Source organism: Callospermophilus lateralis, chromosome 10 (genome assembly GCF_048772815.1).
Source record: "Callospermophilus lateralis isolate mCalLat2 chromosome 10, mCalLat2.hap1, whole genome shotgun sequence".
In the NCBI taxonomy this organism is placed as follows: Eukaryota; Metazoa; Chordata; class Mammalia; order Rodentia; family Sciuridae; genus Callospermophilus; species Callospermophilus lateralis.
In genome coordinates, this window is record NC_135314.1 from 130,212,809 (window position 1) to 130,234,649 (window position 21,841).

Consider the following 21,841-nt stretch of genomic DNA (forward strand, 5'->3'; position numbering starts at 1 on the left):
TGACTTGGGCGTCTGAGGCAGTACAAATTTGAGACAAAGTGAGGCCTCAAGCAACTTAGAAAGATCCTGTCTCAAAAAATAAAAAGGGCTGGGGATATGGCTCATGCTGAAGTACTCCTGGGTTTAGTCCCCAGTACCAAATAAAAGATAGTCAGGAAGAGTATTAATATACATTGTTTTGACTGATATATGTGTGTGTGTGTGTGTGTGTGTGTGTATTTATTTAACTCATTATAATTCTTCATGTAAAAATATGTCATTGATTTAAAAAGCTTATGCAGGGGCTGGAGGTATAGTTGAGTCGCAGAGCATTTGCCTAACCCATATCCTGGTTTTGATCCTTACTACTGCAGAAAGAAAGGCTTATTTATTTTTTTATGTGTGGTGCTAGAGATTGGACTCAAGGCCTTGTGCTTGCTAGGTAAGTGCTCTATCCTGAGCTACAACTCCAGCTGAAAAGTATATTTTTTAAAAATAAAATTAATAGGCCAGGCGTGGTGGCACACACCTGTAATCCCAATGGTTTAGGAGGCCGAGGCAGGAGGATTATGAGTTGAGAGCCAGCCTCAGCAACTTAGTGAGGCCCTGAGCAACTCAGTGAGACCCTTTCTCTAAAATAAAATATAAAAAGGTCTGGGGATATAGCTCAGTGGTTAAGTGCCCCAGGTTCAATCCCTGGTACTAAAAAATAAATAAAAAAAAAAGAAAAATAAAGTTAATAAATGCTTGCTTTGACCTTACAATATACAGAACCTTACGAAAAGAAAATTACTTCTAATCACCATTAATTTTCTCTTTTTTCATAATATATACATAGTTAAGGTTATTATATTTGGTCACATTCATCTTTTTCTGTGAAGTATTTCAAACACAAAAAGGAAAGGCATGTAACAACTGTTGTGTATTCATCTTCAACCAAAATTGGCATGTTGCATTTGCTTTATCCTCAGTTTCATTCTTTTTTCCTACCTCCCCAGGGTGACCAATTTTCTGAATTCTGTCCACTAATGTTCTTTATACTATACATATCTGCATGTCCATAAACAATTATATAGTACTGCTTTGTGTGTTTTTAAATTATATGAATGTTTTCCTACATCTACCTTTTGCAATCGCACATTCTTATTTTTGTGAAATTCATACATGTTAATATTTGTTTAAACTGTTATATTCCTAAATAACGGTTTGTTTCCATTTGCATTTAGTGTCATTTAGTAAATAGATGGTACCATGAACTTCCTTTTGGAGTGTTGAAGATATGTATAGAACCTGGGTTGTGGGGTGTCTTCATTTTCACCAGAGTTGGGTATTGCCAAACATTGTAAAATGACCTTAACCTTTTCTTCTGTCATTAGCATAGGGGAGCTTGGTGGTGTTAGAGTTTCAATTTTGTATCTTACATTATTTTCTGTTTCCTTGATGTGTATTTTGAGCCCTGTTCCTTGTCCTTTAGAGTGGTTTGAAAATGATTGTCATTAACTGCAGGGTAGTTTATCATGTTTTTGAATTTTGTAGCATTTCAGATTTGGATTTTTGGATTAGGGATGCTCTTTTGGACTGGTAATGTCTGTGCTAATATTCCAAAATTCAGAAAACACTGAAATCTGAAGCACTTCTGTCCAAAGTATTTTGGATAAGGAATCCTTAGTCTGTACATAAATACTTCTTTGTACTTAAGTTTGATTTCTTAAGACAGATTGCTAAAGGGGCAATTCCTGGGCTAAAGGTTATGAATATTTTAAGAATCATGTTTCATATCTCCAGATTGCTTCTAGAGTGTCCTGTTTATCTTCTTCAGCATCAAGGAGGAGGAGGAGGAGCATGATGATTTTTGGTTCTAGGGATTGAACCCAAGGCCTCAAGTGTTCTATTTGATATCTGAACCATATCCCCAGCCCTTTTTAATTTTTATTTTGAGACAGGGTCTTCCTAAGTTGCTTTGGCTGCCCTCAAACTTAGAATTGTTCTGCTTCCTGATGAGTACCTGGAATTATAGTCATGGACCACCATGGCTGGCTAATTTTTTGTCTTTAATTTTAGGACTTTGATAGGTAAAAATTCATCCCTGTGTTTTTTGGAAGTAATGTCATTGTGACATATTCATTTGATGCTACTAGTGATAGAGTCCACCAGTGGTAATCATGATCTGTTGTTTTCCTTTCTCTTTTAAAAAACTGTTATAGTTTCTTGTGACTATATCAGTTTGCCTTTGACTAATTGTTCTTTCTGTCTAGGAATGACACTGTGCGCTTTGCTTTGGATGTCCTGGCTATTCTCACTGTGGTGCCAAAAATCCAGCTCCAGTTAGCAGAATCAGTGGATGTATTGGATGAAGCTGGCTCTACCATCTCCACTGTAGGTAGGTTGCCATTTTTGTTGTTGCTTTGTGTGAATTTGTTATCCTTTGCTGGTTGTGGTTACTTACCTAATTTTGGGATATTAGAACAGAAAATAGTAGAGGAAGGTTCCTTGTTTTTCCTCTTATAAATAGCATCATATAGTTTCACATAAGGGAGTCATGCTAGTAAATTCAGGGTCTGTGAGTGGTGCAGGCATTTCTGCTACAATGGTAGGTGTGCATTTCTGAACACATTACAGTGCAGAGTGTTGCACTAAAAATAAAGTTTATGGTGTAATGGATTGTGGCCAGTAGTAAAAGACTGTTTTCTAACTGTTTTGTGAAAGCAGCTTTGTAATCTAAACACTAAAAATAATCAGTAATAGATGGGCAACTCAAAATGTTTGGCAACCATACACAAGGAAAATAGCTTTTATTTGAAGATATTCCTTTATTAAGAACAGGTTTCTGAGGGTACTGTATTGAGGTTAGCAAGAGAGATAATGTTACTGACTCTGGTTCCTGGAGTATACCACTCTGGTGGGGGCACTTGGTTTTATTTATTTATTTATTTGCTTTAATGATGTGTCCCTGGCAAGACTGCTAAAACTAGATGTTGTATCACCACCGCTGTGAGGAGAAAGCCAAAGGTTCAGGCACTTGTACTTATTCATTCATTCATTCATTTATTTATTTTTGTGGTACTGGGGATTAAACTCAATGTTGCTCTACTGCTGAGATACATTCCCAGCCTTTCTTTTTTTTGTGGGGGGTACCGGGGATTGAACTCAGGGGCACTTGACCACTGAGCCACAATCCCCAGGCTTATTTTGTATTTTTTAGAGTTGGAGTCTTACTAAGTTGCTTTTGCACTTTGCCATTGCTGAGGCTGGCTTTGAATTTTGCGATCCTCCTGTGTTAGCCTTCTGAGCTGCTGGGATTACAGGTGTAAGCCACTGTGGCCAATCTCAGACCTTTTTAAATTTTTTATTTTGAAACTGAGTCTCACTAAGTTTCTGATGCTGGCCTCGAATTTGTGGTTCCCTTGCTTCAGCTCCCGAGTTGCTGGGATTACAGGCATAATGCACTGTGCCTTGTTCTGGCTAATTTTCTTAATATATAGTGGAAAAGGTTCCCACTGCCATGGTAGCAGCTGAACTCTGAGGGCTCTTTCTTTTCCTGTAGAAATTTTTAATTTATTCCCACTCTTTTGTTCCCCTTAGGAAAATTTGTGCGTGAACCTTGGTGACTTACATATAATACTAATATTATTTGCTTATTTAATAACTACATGTGAGGTATTATATTATAAAGTTACATTGTAACTAATTGAGCATGGTGGCATACCTGTAATCCCAGTAATTTAGAAGACTGAGGCAGGAGGATTGCAATTTTGACTAGCCCTGTCTCAAAAACTTTAAAGGGATGGGGAAATTTAAAAAAAGGGAAAAAAAAATTAGTGGGAACGTAGTTCAGTGGTAGAGTGCCCCTGGGTTCAATCCCCAGTATCACAGAAACAAAACCAAAAAACATTATATTAGAACTGATTGTATTTTATGCAAAAAATTTCTTGTACTTTTAAAAAAAATATAGTTTTTTTTCCCCCCAATTCAACCAATAATTAGAAATCCAAATTTTGGTTCTGGGACAACCAGTAAAGTGTTAACCATGGGCTGGGGATGTGGCTCAAGCGGTAGCACGCTCGCCTGGCATGCGTGCGGCCCAGGTTCGATCCTCAGCACCACATACAAACAAAGATGTTGTGTCCGCCGAGAACTAAAAAAAAAAAAAAGTGTTAACCATTTGTTCTGTGAGAAATAATATATATTTTTTCCCTCTCATAGGTATCAGCATTATTTTGGGAGTGGCTGAGGGTGAGTTCTTTATCCATGATGCTGAGATTCAGAAGTCTGCACTTCAGATTATCATCAATTGTGTGTGTGGCCCGGATAACCGAATATCTAGTATTGGCAAATTTATTTCTGGAACTCCTCGCAGAAAGTTGCCTCAGACCCCCAAGAGCAGTGAGCACACCCTGGCCAAGATGTGGAATGTGGTTCAGTCTAACAATGGCATCAAGGTGCTTCTGTCTTTGCTGTCCATCAAGATGCCCATCACAGATGCAGACCAGATTCGGGCCCTGGCTTGCAAGGCTCTGGTGGGCCTGTCTCGCAGTAGCACTGTCCGGCAGATCATCAGCAAACTGCCCCTTTTCAGCAGCTGCCAGATCCAGCAGCTGATGAAGGAGCCTGTGCTGCAGGACAAGCGTAGTGACCATGTCAAATTCTGCAAGTATGCCGCTGAACTCATTGAACGGGTGTCAGGAAAGCCACTTCTCATTGGCACTGATGTCTCCCTGGCACGGCTGCAAAAAGCAGATGTTGTTGCCCAGTCAAGGATCTCCTTCCCTGAGAAAGAGCTGCTTCTGTTGATACGAAACCATCTCATTTCTAAAGGGCTTGGAGAGACGGCAACTGTGCTGACAAAAGAGGCTGACCTGCCCATGACTGCTGCCTCCCATTCTTCTGCCTTCACCCCAGTAACTGCTGCTGCTTCTCCTGTCTCTCTTCCTCGAACGCCTCGTATTGCCAATGGCATTGCAACTCGATTGGGTAGCCATGCTGCTGTGGGTGCTTCTGCTCCTTCTGCCCCTACTGCCCATCCTCAGCCACGGCCCCCACAGGGTTCCTTAGCTCTGCCTGGTCCATCTTATGCAGGCAACTCCCCTTTGATTGGTAGGATCAGTTTTATTAGAGAGAGGCCGTCACCCTGTAATGGCAGAAAAATCAGAGTGTTGCGGCAGAAGTCGGACCATGGTGCCTACAGCCAGAGCCCAGCCATAAAAAAGCAGTTGGACAGACATCTTCCTTCCCCACCTACGCTGGACAGTATCATCACAGAATATCTTAGAGAGCAACATGCTCGCTGCAAGAATCCAGTTGCCACCTGTCCACCTTTCTCTCTCTTTACTCCTCACCAATGTCCTGAGCCAAAACAGAGGCGGCAAGCGCCAATAAACTTTACCTCAAGGCTAAACCGCAGGGCATCATTTCCAAAATATGGAGGGGTAGATGGCGGATGCTTTGATAGGCACCTTATCTTTAGCAGGTAAGGAGAGCCTCCTTTGTGGAAATTGGAATGGTTCTTCTATTTAGATCAAAGTGTTTGGGCAGTATCGGCATAGTGATTAGTTAAGAAAGCCATTGTTGGCCTGAAATACAAGTTTGTCATTTTGAGTCTACACAAGTGATATAAGTGTACCACCTTTTGTCAACCATGGATTCCTTGTGTTATTGTTGACAATATATTGATATGATAGTCAAAAGCAGTTTATTTTCTAGAACCCATACAACACACCACCCCTAATCAAGCTTTCAAACTTGTCTTTGTCCAAGTTGCCTTCCATTCTGATCCTTTGCAAACCTAACATGAAGGTGGTGTGATCACAGCTTTAAACATGGGAATCTTTGTTTAATTTGTAAGTGCATTTGTGCATTTCTGAACCCCTTACACTGCAGAGTCTTGCACTAAAAATAAAGTTTATGGTGTAACAGGTTGTGGCCAGTAGTAAAGACTGTTTTCTAACAGTTTTGTAAGAGCGGCTTTGTAACCTGAACACTAAAAATCATCAGTAATAGATGGGCAACTCCAAATATTTGGCAACCATTTTGAAGCAGGTTGGCAACCTGCTTCACTTTTCTTGCTAAGGATTGTTAATTTCTCTCATTTAAAATGAAAATGAACCATGAAGGTCATGGATATTTCAGAAAAGCTTACTTTTTGAAATGTAATTCTGTTTTTTCTTTATTCTTTCTAGCAGATTTTTTTTTTCAGAGTTCTTGTATATATCTTTTGCCTCTGATTCTCAGTTTTTGATTTTTTGCTTAGATTTCGCCCTATTTCAGTGTTTCGGGAAGCCAATGAAGACGAGAGTGGCTTTACCTGCTGTGCATTCTCAGCACGAGAGCGGTTCTTGATGCTTGGTACCTGCACAGGGCAGCTAAAGCTGTACAATGTATTTAGTGGACAGGAGGAGGCCAGCTATAACTGTCACAACTCAGCCATCACACACCTTGAACCCTCCAGGGTAAGTGCTTCTTCCCTGGATCCTCTCAATCATTCTGAGACAGGTTGGTGAAGTGGAGAAAAGGAGACTCACCTTTGTTGGGTCTGATTCTTTTTGAATCAGGTGGAAATTCTAGTTGAGGATGACTTGTATTTCAGAGGAATATGGTCAGGTATTAAGAAGAGAGGAATCATTGACATCTTTACAACATATATACCCCTCCCTTGGAGCTATTTAAAACAATTTTTTAAAAACTAGTTTAGGAGGATTTACCGTTCTTATAATTATTTTCTAGGGCACTACAGGTTCTTATGTTTAAATCCTACTGGTTTCTGAGTATTTCTTGATTCTGGAGAGTTTTTTATTTTTTCTTGAATCAGATGTTTTTTATCTTTGTATGTTAAAATGCTAATGTCAGAGACATCTGCATATGTGTTTACCCACCTTGGGTCTCCTCCTCCTTTTAGGATGGGTCCTTGCTGCTGACATCTGCTACCTGGAGCCAGCCTTTGTCTGCACTTTGGGGAATGAAATCAGTATTTGATATGAAGTATGTATTATTTACTTTTGTAGTCTCATGTCTCTGTGTTTTCATTACTTAATTTGTATCCCCCTTCATCTGGTTTTAGACAAGGAGCCTTTTGGGAAAAAATGAGGCTCCTGTTTAATAAGATTTTATCTTTCTCATTTTCTAGATATTCTTTTTTTAAAAAAAAATATATTTTTTTGTAGTTGGACACAATAATTTTATTTATTTATTTATTTATTTTTTATGTGGTGCTGAGGATCAAACCCAGGGCCTTGCACATGTGAGGCGAGCGCTCTATTGCTGAGCCATAACCCCAGCCCCATCATTATCTAGATATTCCTTTTTTAAAAAAATAATATTTATTTTTTAGTTTCATGTGGACACAATATCTTTATTTTTATGTGGTGTTGAGGATTGAACCTAGAGCCCCACGCATGCCAGGCGAGCATGCTACCGCTTGAGCCACATTCCCAGCCCTAGATATTCTTTTTTTAAATATTCTTTTAGTTGTAGATGAACCCACAGTATCTTTATTTATTTTTTATGTGGTGCTGAGGATTGAACCCAGTGCCTCACACATTCGAGGCAAGCGCTTTACCACTGAGCTATATAGCCCCAGCCCTCTAGATATTCTTATGAAGTGTTTACATTCCAATTGTGCAGCAGACCCTTGACTAACCCATAATGACACAATTATGTTTTTTTTTTCCCCTAAGTATTTACATAGGGTATAATTACACTGTTTGCTGGGGTGTTTCTTTTTCTTTTTTTAAATGTTTACTTTTTAGTTGTTGGACACAATACTTTTATTTTATTTATTTTTATATAGTGCTGAGGATTGAACCCAGGGCCTCGCACGTGCTGGGTGAATGCTCTGCCGCTGAGCCACAACTCCAGCTCCTGGGGTATTTCTTTTAGAGAACTAGGCTGGCATTCTACTGCTGAGCTATGCTCGCATGTACCCTATTAGCCATTTCTGTAATCAAGGAATTCCTGTTAATTATTTGGGGTCCTCACGGGTGTTCTAGTGGAGGGAATTTTCTTTTTAATTCACGTGTGTACCGTTGTTTTCTCTTTGGGAGCCAACCTCACAGATGTTCTAGTGGAGGGAATTTTCTTTTTAATTCAAGAGTATACAGTTGTTTTCTCTTTGGGAGCTAAGGATTTTGGGTGAGTACGGTTGTGCAAGGGGCTAATTTTTAGTTTGTTAAAAGCATAAATCTTGAAGGTGTGTCACTTTGGTATGTTTATTGTTTGTAGGCATTCCTTTGCAGAAGATCACTATGTTGAGTTCAGTAAGCACTCTCAGGATCGGGTCATAGGCACAAAAGGAGACATTGCCCATGTGAGTACTTAAGCATTTATTGCTTTAAGCTGATTTTACTCATTTGTTCCTACTGAAATCTTCTGGATTAGATGTGAGGACTTAAGTCTTACGGGGGTGGGTCACTAGAAATACTCAAAATTTTCCTACCAGTTAAAATCTAAAAGTGTAATAAAGTAGTTTTAAGTTATATGGGAAGAATATGAAAGGGCTGAATATGGAATTTGAGAAAGATATTATAGGCCAGCAGATTCATTGTTGAGTTACTTACTAAGTTTTAGTTAAAATAAGGTCTGTGCCTTTTATGGAGCCTGAAGCAGTAAATAAAGAAACAAATATATGCTGTAATTAGGTGGTGTTACAGGAAAAAAGAAAGTAAGAGGAAATGCTTATTGGAGGTGTGGGGGATTTCTGTTTTATCTGGGATAGCCAACATTACAGATTGGTTATTGTTTGAGCAGAGCCATGAAGGAAGCATGATTGAAGCAGAGAGGCAAAAAAGGTTGTAAGGCAGAGGAAATGGAAGGGAAAAGCCCTTGCTTTCTGGGAGGGAGGAGAGGAGAGGGTAAGTGCTGTGGTCAGTGATGACCCCATATTTTATAGTTAGGACCAACCTTTGGCTTTTCCTCTGAGTAAGATGAAGACACTGGATGGTGATCAGAGGATATATGATTGAATGTAAAATTTCTATAGTGGCTCTGGTTTCTTTGAGAGAGGCAATAGCAGACCTTCCAGTTAGGTCAGAAGATGTTGTACCAGCCTATATGTGAGAAGAGCAATACAGCTGGGTGCATGTGGGCATGGGGAGACCATGAGAAATGATAGGCCATGACCCTGGGGTTTTGGTCACATGAAGTTTGAAATTCATTAGACATTCAGTAGGGAATGGGGAGTGGAATATATATATATATATATATATATATATATACACACACACACACACACACATACATACATACATACATATATATATACACACACACACGTTTGAGAGTTCAGGAGAAAGGTGTCTGGGATGGGAGATATAAATATGAGTTATATATACATGGTGATAGTATCTAGAGCCATGAACCTGGATGAGATCAAAGGGCTAGAGATGAGAAAGATTGTGAGGACAGAGCCCTGGTTGTTCCACTATATAAAAATTGGCAAATGGGGGGGAAAATGTTGGCAAATGAAGATGAACTTGAGAAGGAGCTCTAGAGAGAGTGGCCAGTGATGCAGAAGGAAGTCCAGAAGACAGGTACCCTAGAAACCAATGAAAATAAATTTGAGAAAGGATTGATCAGTGAGTCAGAAACAGTTAATGAATTGTAGAAGATGAGTACTGAAAGAAGACTGACAATAGAGGTTGTTAACCTTGTCAAGAAATAATTCTGTATTCTGTGGAGCAAGACCTGATTAGAGTGGTTCATGAAAGAGCAGGAGAGAAATGGACACACTTGTACATGTAATTTTTTTTTGAAATATTTTTGCTGAAAACCAAAGCAGAGAAAGAAGGGTCACACCTTGAGGAGTCTGTAGGATGGTAAATTTAGGGATAATTTTCTCCTAAATTCTCATTTGAAAATATTGAAACATAGAAAAATGAAAGAATAGTATATATATCCACTTCCTAGATTCATCAGTTTAATATTTTGCCATATTTTGTATGTAAATGTGTATGTGTTGTTTTAAATTATTTTGAAGATGAAAATTATAAGCATCATCATGGCATTTTTATCCTTCAGTATTATGGTGTGTATCTCCTAACAATAGATATTTTGTTATAAAATCATTTAGCAAATTTAAGAAAATTGTAGTAATTCCCAAATATTATTTGATATTTAGTCCATACTCAATTTTCCCATTTGTTCCTGATGTATTTGGTTTCAAATGTTTGTTTGTTTTTTTTGAACCAGGATCCAGCCAAGATTCACACATTGCATTTGATTGTTATGTCTTACTAATGTTTTAAAGCCAAGAACCATTTCTCCAGTTTTCATGACATTGACTTTTGAAGAGACCAGGCTAGTTGTCTTATCCCATGATATGAATTTGTTTGTTTCCTTGTGGTGTTTCCTTATTTGTTTCAAAGAAAAGATTTGAAGTAATATAGTGTGTCTGTAAGCTGATGGGAAAGATCTGGTCTCTGCATGTGTTGCATATTGTAGACTTTGAAAACTTTTAATATGGTGGGGCTAAAATGTTTACATTGGGAGATTTTATGGAGAAAAGATTATTTCATTGATGTCTTTCTCCAGAAAATAACACTCTAAAGAGTATTCTGTGAGTAATCAATGATTGATACAGACAATTTTTTTAAGTTGTTATGGACCTTTATTTTATTTATTTGTATATGGTGATGAGAATTGAACCCAGTGCTTCACACATGCTAGGCAAGTGCTCTACCACTGAGCTACAACCCAGTCTGAGAATTTGTTTTAATGTAAATGTTTTCTGTTTCTTGAAAAGGGGAAGGGAAGGAAAATTTGTTTTTCTTAAGTCCCTACATAGTTTCACTTCTCTTTTTCTTACTAGTGGGAAAGGGCTTTTTTAAGACTTGACTATGAAACAAAGCACTTAAACTTTGCTTGAATGGGTATGATCTTCTTACTTACCAGTCATTTTACAATATTAGGGCTTTTGTAATTTGTCAGGGTAAGGGTAGGGGAAGCTTAGAAAGCATGGGAGAAGCATTTTATACAGTTTCTCTTTAAATTTGTCTATGGATGGATTGGTCTGATTTTTCTCTTCCCACCCCTTCTTCTCTAAAGATTTATGATATTCAGACTGGCAACAAGCTGTTGACTCTGTTTAACCCAGATCTTGCCAACAACTACAAGAGGAATTGTGCCACCTTTAATCCTACAGATGATCTTGTCTTAAATGATGGCGTCCTCTGGGATGTCCGCTCTGCACAGGCCATTCACAAGTTTGACAAGTTCAACATGAACATCAGTGGCGTTTTCCATCCGAATGGGCTAGAGGTCATCATTAATACTGAAATTGTATCCTTTGCACTCCATTTGTTATTCAGTTTGTTAAGCAGAAGTTCTTTTTTTTTTTTTCTTTGTTTTTTCCACATCCAGAGATTTATTCTTATAACTATAGTACTGATTTATTAACCCTGGGGTGTGGATTTTTTTTTTAAATTTTTATTTATTTATTTTTTAGTCATACATGATAGTAGAATGCATTTTGATATATAATACATACATGGAATGTACATACATCAATCATATTGTCTATTCTATTCTGCTGCCCTTCCTATCCTCCCTACTCCTCCTCTCCTCTCCCATCCTTTCTCTCTATCCAGATAATCTAATGTGACACACTTTTTTTTTTCTTTTTCTCATCACAACATCATATATGTATTCTGTATAACAATGAGGTTCTCCTCCCATCTTCTGGGCAACTCCCCTTCTCCCTCTTTTTCCTTCCCACCTCTCTTCCCTATTTAGTGGTAGTCTTCTTCTCATGCTCTTCCTCCCTATCCCATTTTGAGTCACCCCCCCTTATATCAGAGAAGACATTCGGCATTTATTTTTTAGGGATCAGCTAACTTCACTTAGCATAATCTGCTCTAATGCCATCCATTTGCCTGCAAATGCCATGATTTTATTATTTTTTAGAAGCAGAAGTTCTTTCTAGCAGTACCAGGTTAAAGTATCCACACTGATAATAATGTGGTACCTCTCCTTTGGTTTGAAGTGTTAGTGAGTTTCCAGTGGACTATATTGTTGATATTGGGAATTAATGATGACTTTAACTAGCATGTTTTCTATGTTTTAGGAAGAGTGACTAGATTCCTGGCTATCATTATCAAATTGATTTTTATTTATCTTTGGAAGGATTTTACTTTGGCTCTATAGAAATCAGTTGCTAGACATAAGAAAATGAAGTGCTACTATGGGGAAGAGGGAATTCACGTAGCATTTATTTACATAAAGAGTATACTGGGGACATCATTCAATAATATCTATGACTTTTAAAGTATTAATACCTAGCAAGAGGGGAACAAAAGTGATGTTTCAGAATTTCCATGAGGTTAGATAAGAACTTTTGTGTGAAATAGTTTTCCTTGACTACTCCTTTTCCAAGTGGGACCTTCGAACTTTCCATCTTTTACATACTGTTCCTGCTCTGGATCAGTGTCGTGTGGTGTTCAACCACACGGGAACAGTGATGTATGGAGGTAATAAACTTTTCATTTCATTCTCTTTTCTTCTACTCACTTAAATGGATACTTCCTTTTTTGGAAATTCTGCTTTTGTGAGAAGCACTTTAAAGTTCTGACGTAGATGAAAAGGTTAGTGTAGTGATAACAAAAAAGAAGGTTAAAAATAACATTGATTTAGAATGAAAGGCAACTAACTTTGAAGTCAACAAATCTTGTATAGAAAGAAATTTTATGCTGTGATTTCCACACATGTCTTAAAAACCTTTTTATTTATTGTTTTAGGATGTTGTAAGCCTTCAGCTGTTACATTTATTAGGAGCTAGATGAGAAGTTGAGGACATTGTTTGCCACAATAGATTGGATATGCAAGGAAGACAGTTTGAGAAGAACTAACTAAATACAGGGAAACTGACTGAAATCTTGATTGGCCATTAAAATTTTCTGCACTTGTGAATAGGGAATGTTTCTGATTCTTAACAGTATTTTATTATTCCCCTGTCCCCAACTAGCTATGTTGCAGGCAGATGATGAAGATGACTTAATAGAAGAGAGGATGAAAAGTCCTTTTGGGTCATCCTTTCGCACATTTAACGCAACTGATTACAAACCTATAGGTAAGCATGTAGGGGCAGGTATTGATCATTTTTTCCCCTCTTTTTTGAGGTACTGGCAGTTGTATCCCCCATGTTTTTTTATTTTTGAGACAGGGTCTCTCTAAGTTATACAGGTTAGCCTTGAACTCGTGATCTTCCTGTCTCAGTCCTCCAAGTCACTGGGATTACAGGCATGCATCACTAACACATGTTCATGTATTAGTTGAATCGTTTGTTCTTTTTCTTTGTTTTTAGTACCAGGGATTAAACCCACTGAGCCACATCTTCAGCTCTTTTTAAAAGAATTTTAAATTTTGAAACAGGGTCTCACTGAGTTGCTGAGGCTGGCTTTAAACTTGCAATCCTCCTGCCTTCCTCCCAAATTGCTGGGATTGCAGTCATGTACCACTGCACCCAGCTCCAGGGAGCTTTCTTTATGTCTTAATGTTACTTTTTAAAGATCCTCCACTTTCCAGGAGGACTGTAACTTTTCACTGAAAATCAGAGGAGTTTTGGAAATATTTATGAATAATCACTTTAATTTCCTATAGAGGAAAAGCAGGTTTTAAGGTCACAGCTATGGGTCCAGTCCTGAGTCTTGTCACATTCTGTTTTTCAGCAACCATTGATGTGAAGCGGAATATCTTTGACCTGTGTACAGACACCAAAGACTGCTATCTTGCTGTCATTGAGGTAAAGGGAGCTTGCAGAGATCCTGCTGTTTTTCTTATGTGTATGATCATTTTCAAGTTATATTACAGGGGTTTTGTCTGATATCAAATGGGTTCTAAAGTTGATAACGTTTCTGATAGATTATTGATAGCCTACTGAATTAGTAGTGTTTGGGAGACATATAGTATAAGAGAAATAATAAGAAGATCTCAGTATAAGACAATGTAGAGAGTCCTACCCCTTGGATTTACATTGTCATCCCTTTCTCAGAGGAATCTTGCCAGAGCAAGACAGGTTTGTTCCAAGGATGGTGGTCTCTTCTATACTTAGGTCCTCATTGTTCAAAACCTTCGTATGCTGTGTTTCTTTCCCTCTGTGTGTCCCAGGTATAATATTTTGAGAGCCAACTCAAGGATTTTTAGGTATTGGAAACATTGATAGTTACAGGGTCAAGGTCATGGACACCAGAGCTGAGAGGTGGATATGAACCTTCTGAAAACTCACTATTCCTTCTGGACTGGGTGTTTTATTCCAGAATCAAGGCAGCATGGATTCTCTGAACATGGACACAGTATGCAGACTGTATGAAGTCGGCAGACAGCGTCTGGCAGAGGATGAGGATGAAGAGGAGGACCAGGTCAGTGCTCTTTGAGATGTCTTTCTGCTAAGTAGTGCTTCATAGAGATTGTGCTCTTCTGCTTTTTGCTAGAGGTTTTTTTTTCCCAAGATCAGCTTTTGCTACCTGTTTGCCACATTTGGAAGACCTGTCATATATCTGAAACTTAGAAGAAAGTAAAATTATAAGACTCTAGCCCAGTACCTGATGATCTTGATTTCCACTGGTAGGTTAATTTGCAGCTTAGCAATCACTGAGTGTTGTTTCAATCTCTAAATCAGGCCATTTTCTGGCTTCAGTATAAGTAACCCCCGTCATTACTGAAGTCAGTACAAAACAGAAGAGCCACTGCTAGAGATGGATTATAGAAATTGGTTAACCTTTATAAAGTTTTGTGTTTTCTCAGTTTTATGGTATAGTGATCAGACTAATAAGAAGAGATTAATGCTTTTGAAAAATAAAACATATAAAATATGAGTGAATAGTATGATGTCTTACAGTTTTGGCTTTTTCATTTTCACATGGAGTTTTAATTTGTGTTCACTTAATGGTAGGTAACTTACCTGTGTGGTGTCACACTCTTCAGATTTGAAGAGTTTCTCGGTTATCTGAGTTTTCAGCAGTTTGTTTTCTGTCTGCTGGGTTTACACCATGTTCTCTTTTCAAGTACATTTTCCAGGCCTAATTCTTTTATCTAATCTTCTAGAATAATTTATTGCAGAGTATTATATAGTTGAAATTGAATGACTAACATTTGACATTCTCTTGTTGCAAATATTAAAGCCAGTAAAATGTCTCTTTTTCTAGATCTTGAGTTCATTTTTTCCCCCTCCCACTCTGGTATTACTTAGTCGTTGCTTTGTGTCCTCTTTAAGGACACATAGGTGGCCTAGGTGAGGAGGGGAGCGCCATAGAATATGAGGAAGTGTACTTCCCTGTATTTGTATTGACATAGCTTTTGCTCTCATCCCTCTCTTCCATTTTGGTAAGTCATGCTCAGAGGTTAGGATCCTTTGTTGTTAGGATCCTTTCAAAATAGCGTGTACTTCAAATTTTAAAGGAAAATTTTAAAAGCAAAAAAAAAAATTTTTTTTTTAATATTTATTTTTTTTAGTTTTCAGTGGACACAACATCTTTGTTTGTATGTGGTGTTGAGGATCGAACCCGGGCCGCACGCATGCCAGGCCAGCGTGCTACCGCTTGAGCCACATCCCCAGCCCGCAAAAAGTTTTTGAAAATAATAATTTTGTGACTATTTTTTGGGTGAAAGCCTAAGACTATGGACTAAGGACCCGTGTTTTTTTGTAATAGAACTTAGTTGTGACTAATAAGCAAGGCCATTTTGTTTTGCTAATTTGAGACTTAGGTGTGATTTTCACTGTTGGGCTTCATAGGTTGTAAGCATTCACTTGCTCTTTAAATCAAATTTTTCTTTTGAATGCATTATCACTTATGCATCAAAGGTGATGCAGTATACCTGGATCAAATATACCTAGACAAAAGAAGCTGTAACAGATACTCTTACCTAAAGTTCCCTGTGTGTGCTCTTTCTACTGTTCTGGTGGTATGTTCCAATTGGCTAAGCATGCTCAAAATTGATTCATAATCCCCAGATATAGATTTCTCAGCAGAGTAAGGAAAATAGTCTCGTGCCCCTGTCCCCTCTCCCCTCTGAGTGTGGATGTTGGTTAAGGTGGGCTGGTAATCACCATGGGATCAGAGCAGAACTTTCTTCAGGGCCTGGCTGCTTCCTGACTCAAAGATTGTTTCTTTGTTCTCTAGGGTTGGGCAGTTTCCCATTCTGGTTTCCCTCTGTCCCCCCACATAGTGAGGATTGTCATGATTATTGTTGGAAATATTATTTTGGAAAGTCCTATACTTAAAATGACAGCATTAGTATCATAGTTTTTTTTTTAATATTTATTTTTTAGGTGTAGATGGACACAACACACTACCTTTATTTTTATGTGGTGCTGAGGATCAAACCCGGGTCCTGCCTGTGCTAGGCAAGTGCTCTACCGCTGAGCCACAATCCCAGCCCAGTATCATAGTTTTTTAAACACCACAAAAGACAAATAGGCTCCAGAGTTTAAAACTACTTCACCAAATGCTGCTAGGGATTTCCTAAAGTGGAAGGGTTTTTCTTTAATGCTTTCCAGCTGCATGGCCTGCAGGGGGATAAGTTTCATAGCTCACATGAAGTATGAGATAACGGGTATAAGGTCTTCAGATGGATATAGGTGGTTTATGATTTATTTATGGCATTTGGGTGTTTTTCCCCCCCCTTTGCAATGCTGGGCATCAAACCCAAGGCCTTGAACATGCAAGGCAAATGCTCTACCATGGAGCAACATTTTCAGCCCTGTGACATGAATGTTGGACTTTTAATCTGTACATGGTATAGTCATTCTTGGTAACGGAGCTTGCAAGTAGATTTTGATCCTTGACATTTTGTGTGATTGCCTGTGGTTTCTTATCAGTGTTTGTTCCTTTATTCTTGCTTTGGTTTGATACTTTAGACACCCTACTCCACACATGACATTTTACACTTTAGCTGTCACAAAATAAGGTATATTATCATTGAGTATAGAAGGTGCAGTTTTACAGTGGTACAAGGTGGCTTGTTCCCTCAGGTTCATTCATCATTACTAGGTATCAGTTCTGTTTCAGGCTTCCTGGATGTTACAAGGTGACCTGTAAATCTGAAGCAGCAGGTTTACTTTGTTAAGTTAAATAGGTCTATGTGAGGCCTAGTGTCTATCTTCTTGGTTCTCCTTCTGTGGTTCTGCTTAACATTCCTTTTGAGTGGTGAAGGGAGAAAGATGCTAGAAAGAAGATAGGTTGTTGATGGTAAGGACGTCTGAGTCTTTGTCTCTTATGGAAAAGTAGAAGCTGCCTTGGCTTGGGCAACTAGGATCAAGAGGTGCAGATGCAAGAGGTCCTGGCAAGTGGCTCTGGGGTCCAGTCTGTATAAGAGCCTGAAAGCTTTCTAGCTTTGGAGGGACCTAGGTATCAGTGTATCTGTATGATGTGGGTAAGTTAGCATTGCTTCCAGATTTTGCTGGCTGTAGGTATGTTTCACTGCATACTAACTACATAGTCCTTGTAAGTCACCTAGTACATTTAATGTTTGAATGTTGTCTATTAGAATACTGTTTTTCCTCTTTGATTTTTGATTTTTGATTTAGAGATGTTTTGAGTGGAATAAAATATTATTACTTTTTTAAAAAAATATTTCTTTTTTAGTTGTAGATGGACACAATATCTGTAGTTTGTTTGTTTTTTATGTGGTGCTGAGGATTGAACCCAGTGTCTCACACATTCTAGATGAGTGCTCTACCATTGAGCCACAACCCCAGCCTTATAATTAAATATTATTTGTAACCTCGTGTTGATATGAATTCCTTCTAGAATCTTGGAGTGATGTTTTGCTGTATTTACTATCTCCTTCAGATTTCACCCTATTACCTATGTAGGTGCAACTTGAATTATTGTTATTGTTTTTTTACTCACTTTCCTTTATAGGTTTCACCTGATTTTAAAACTAGAGACTTCATTTTCATGATTAATTTGCTATTCAAAGTTTTGTCCTAGTCTAGATACTTGCTCTATGGTCTTCTCAGCTGTTTCAGGTTTGACATATATTGCTTAGGGATTCAGGCACCTGTGACCAACACCTTTGAATTTGCCTTTTGATCTTAGCAAAATAAAGTCAAAAGCATGAGTGATCAGGTGCAATCTGTTGAAATGGTCCAACATCAAGTACCAGTATAAAATGGCTTTTACTTAAAGGATTTTATTCAGATATAATTTACATACCATACACTTTTGTTTAAATGTTGGGAAGTTATGGGAAGGGATGAACTGTACTACTATATTGATACATAAAAATGTACAGAATGTATTTGTCTGTGCATGCCTGATTTCTGAGGTTGCTACCTACCTTCTTTCAGGCATTTGATGAAAACACAGATAAGCCAGTCACCTTTCAGAGCTTACGTTATTCATTGGAAGTTTTGAAGATCAGTTCAGTCAACTTTGATGTTGGCTTTTGGCGAAATTATAAAATCAAAGAGTAGTAATTGATCATTATTCTTAGACTTTGGAAAGTCAGTGAATTTCAGCTAATTATAGTTAACCTTACATTTATAAAGAAATTCAACAGGGGAATAATGCTCTCTTTTTTCCACTCCATTTGGAATCTGGGACACACTGTGTGCTGTGCTTCCTGTGTATTTTCCACTGCTTAGAAGCGGATGGTAAGAGTCTACCTATTCTACACTTACTGCACCGTGGCTGGAGCCAGATGTGATGACTTCTGAAGGGTTTTTTTGGGGGGGGAGAGGCAGGGGATTCTACCAGTGAGGAGAGAAAAAAACAAGTGATATGTTCTGAAATGAACCTGTAGCTTTTTAAGGTGGTTTATACCAGTAGCACATGTTAAATAGGAGTTTAAAGACAACAAAATGTGACTTGATATAAAAATGTCAAGACAGTAGGATTAGGTTTGATTACATTTTAAAAAGCTACCTTAGTTTTTAGATTAACTGTTCTTTAAAGTATTACTAGAAGTTTGTTTTTTTCTAAGGGATTGGATATATTTTGGAAGGAAATATACACTAAAAGCTATTTCTCTTGAAAAAATAAATATTTGAGAAGAGTTTGAATGGTCTAGAAACAAATGCTGTACTAAATCTGCGAAAATTAATTCTGCTAAGTTCTTAAGAAAAAGAGTAATTTAGCAGAGAAGGCTGTTGGGAATGCCTGGATTCACCTTTGGGTTCTGTTCTGGGGATTCTGTGGACAAGGTGCATTATTACAGAGAAGTAGAACTTTAGAACTTCAAGGTACTTCTCTGTCATCTTGGCAGCAGTTCTTTTCTTTTTTTTTGGATTGTTTTGGTAATACTGGGGTTTGAACCCAGGGCCTTGGATGTGCTAGACAAGTGCTCTATCACTGAGTTATATCCCTAGCTATTTTTATTTTGAGACAGGGTCTTAATAAATTTTCCAGGCTGACTGCAAACTTGTGATCCTCCTGCCTCAGCCTCCCAAGTAGTTGGGATTATAGGCATGTGCCGCTGTACTTGGCCAGCAGTGGGTTTTAATTAGGAGTACACTTGACAATCCACAGGGAGGCCTTCCAAAATCCATTTGCATGAGCTTCATTTGGAAAATAAAGAGGGTTAGGCATGTGTGTTTTAGAAAAAAGTTTTCTCAGGTGATTCTCATGTTCACCTGATTTAATCAAACAATCTCATTTAATAAAAGATTGAGATTCAGAGAAGTTGGCATTTGATGGACATTCAGTATGGCCATTGCTTCTCTTGCAGTTTTGTAATGGGATGTCATACAGAACCCTTGGGAGGTTTTAATCAGGGAAGATTAAACCACAGAGAATTGAGAGACTGGAGGTTGGTAGGCAGAGGTATACAAGCAATTGAATACAGTTGGGAGTGACTTGGAGTGAGTGCTGGGGACCTTGGATTTGTGAGAAACAAAAGTTCACTGGAAGTGAAGCCAGAGAAGTGGGAGAAGGGGAAGATGTGCTTGAGTTTTTGACCTGGTAACAGAAAATAGAAAAGGTGCTGGGTTAGGAGTGGTTTGAGTTCAGTTGTAGAATTGTGGGATTTTAAGTTTTGGTGGTTCAGAAGGATAGAGCTGTTCTGCACAGTTTGTAAATAAAAAGATATATGAAGGCAGGAATAAAGTTGGAAGAACTGTGTGTAGAGGAAGCGATCTGGAAAAGACCAAGTAAGGATCAGGCCAGCCTTCCAATTTGTAGACCAAGATAGATTATTCACTGTAGGGCCTACTCATGGTTGGCTGTTCAGGCTGGTTTCTGTGTCTAATCAGAACAGCGAACACTTGTTGAAAACTTTGTATGTGCCAGACGGTTTCCAAAGAACTTATATACATGTATGTGTAAAAAGGCCAGTTGAAATCCGAACAGTAACCTTGTAAAGGTCAGTAAATTGCCCTGAATTTTTTTATCATCATGCTAATTGAATTTATGTTCAGCAGAGGCCTCCTGGCTCCAGAGCATACACAGAGCTGCTGCACTGTGAAGGGGTGTGGGCAGAAGCCGGACTGTCACATGTAAGAGAGAGAGAGAGAGCAATTAAGTGAGCCAGTTATAGCTAAGTACATGGAGCCCAGGAATAAAGTTCCTCACTCATCCTTTTCAAAAGTCAACATGTGGAAGGAATTTGAAGTTTGTGTAGATGGAGAAGTTGTTAGGTTTGGGAGAGCTGAACTTGTCATAGAAAATAAGATGGCAGTGGAGAGAAGTGTGAAGATGGATAGAGGGAGGTGGGGATACCAAAGTGCATCTGGAGCAACAGAGTCCCACCGTGATTGAGGCCCAGAGTGCAGGGGTGGGAGCTTTGCTTTCTCTCAGATCAGGGCTGAAGTTAGGTTTAGGACCAGCAACCAGATGAGGGAACTTCTGCTTGTCAACCTATTTTTTATATAGAAAGTGAGTGGGTGGGTTGGTTGTCTGCATGCCTAGTTTAGGGCCCTCTGGGTAACCATGAAATTGACTTAAAATGGAATCGAGAGAGAAGATTTTTTTTTTTTTTTTTTGGATTCTTTCTGTTGGGAAATTTGTTAGTACAGTATGATTTAAAATGGTTTGGCTGTCAGATCCTCTAATTCTGTTTCTAAACCCTAGTGAATTAGGTTAAGGAAAAACAAAACAAAACTAGTATTTCTAGATTTAAGCTACTGTCTAGCTGGATGTGGTGTGGTGAATGACTATAATCCCAGCGACTTGGAAAGCAGAGGCAGGAGGATTGCAATTTGCAAAGCCAGCCTCAGCAATTTAGGCCCTAAGCAACTTGGCAAGACCCTGTCTCAAAATAAAAAAAATTAAAAGAATTGGGGATGTGGCTCAGTAGTTAAGCACCTCTGGGTTCAGTCCCTGGTATCAAAAACAACAACAAAAAAGTAGACAAAATGAAGTGATGTGTGCTATATTTCAGGTTCAGGTAGCTCTCTCTTTCCTACTCATTTCACCTCTCCTGCCATGTTACATATAATGTCTTAATTTGTAAGGATGATGATGTCATCTTTCCAGGATGGTTATGTGTACATTTATAAGATAAACAGTTTTGTTTATGGGATGCTGGTAGAATTTGGACTGGCATCTAGTTCAAAGCTTAGACCTTGCGTGACCTATTTTTCCAGCATTGCTTTTAATATGGATTTTTGCAATGCAGGAGGAGACAGAAGAAAATGCACTAAGACCAAATACAAAACTTACATTTTCTTACGTACATTCTTTTCTTGTCTATGAATCATTGTTCATGAAATTCCCTATCTTTGATATGGAAACTTGTTTTCACCCCAGTACTTCTGGGTCAGATAAGCTTGATGTTTTAGAAATCGAAACAGCTGATATCTATTTGAAGCTTAATATACCCACTCAACTGTGGATGTTTAAAAGTTGTTCTATCTTGACAGGTTGGAGGTGTAGCTTAGCGGTAGAGTGTATGCTTAGCATTTGTGATGCTCTGGATTCAAATCCTAGTGCACAGAAAA

At 38.4% G+C, this 21,841-nt stretch overlaps 1 protein-coding gene across 1 annotated transcript in view; it reads left to right on the top strand.

The window, feature by feature from the left end:
* The window catches only part of Dcaf1 (DDB1 and CUL4 associated factor 1), a 69,499-nt gene that overhangs the window by 38,348 nt on the left and 9,310 nt on the right, over positions 1 to 21,841 (top strand). Inside the window, exons 13-22 of the mRNA XM_076867362.2 lie at positions 2,235 to 2,359; positions 4,183 to 5,446; positions 6,227 to 6,425; positions 6,872 to 6,954; positions 8,194 to 8,278; positions 11,014 to 11,247; positions 12,341 to 12,434; positions 12,929 to 13,033; positions 13,632 to 13,705; positions 14,220 to 14,321. Coding sequence (XP_076723477.1) covers positions 2,235 to 2,359; positions 4,183 to 5,446; positions 6,227 to 6,425; positions 6,872 to 6,954; positions 8,194 to 8,278; positions 11,014 to 11,247; positions 12,341 to 12,434; positions 12,929 to 13,033; positions 13,632 to 13,705; positions 14,220 to 14,321 — 2,365 coding nt within the window. The remainder of the gene's footprint in view (positions 1 to 2,234; positions 2,360 to 4,182; positions 5,447 to 6,226; positions 6,426 to 6,871; positions 6,955 to 8,193; positions 8,279 to 11,013; positions 11,248 to 12,340; positions 12,435 to 12,928; positions 13,034 to 13,631; positions 13,706 to 14,219; positions 14,322 to 21,841) is intronic.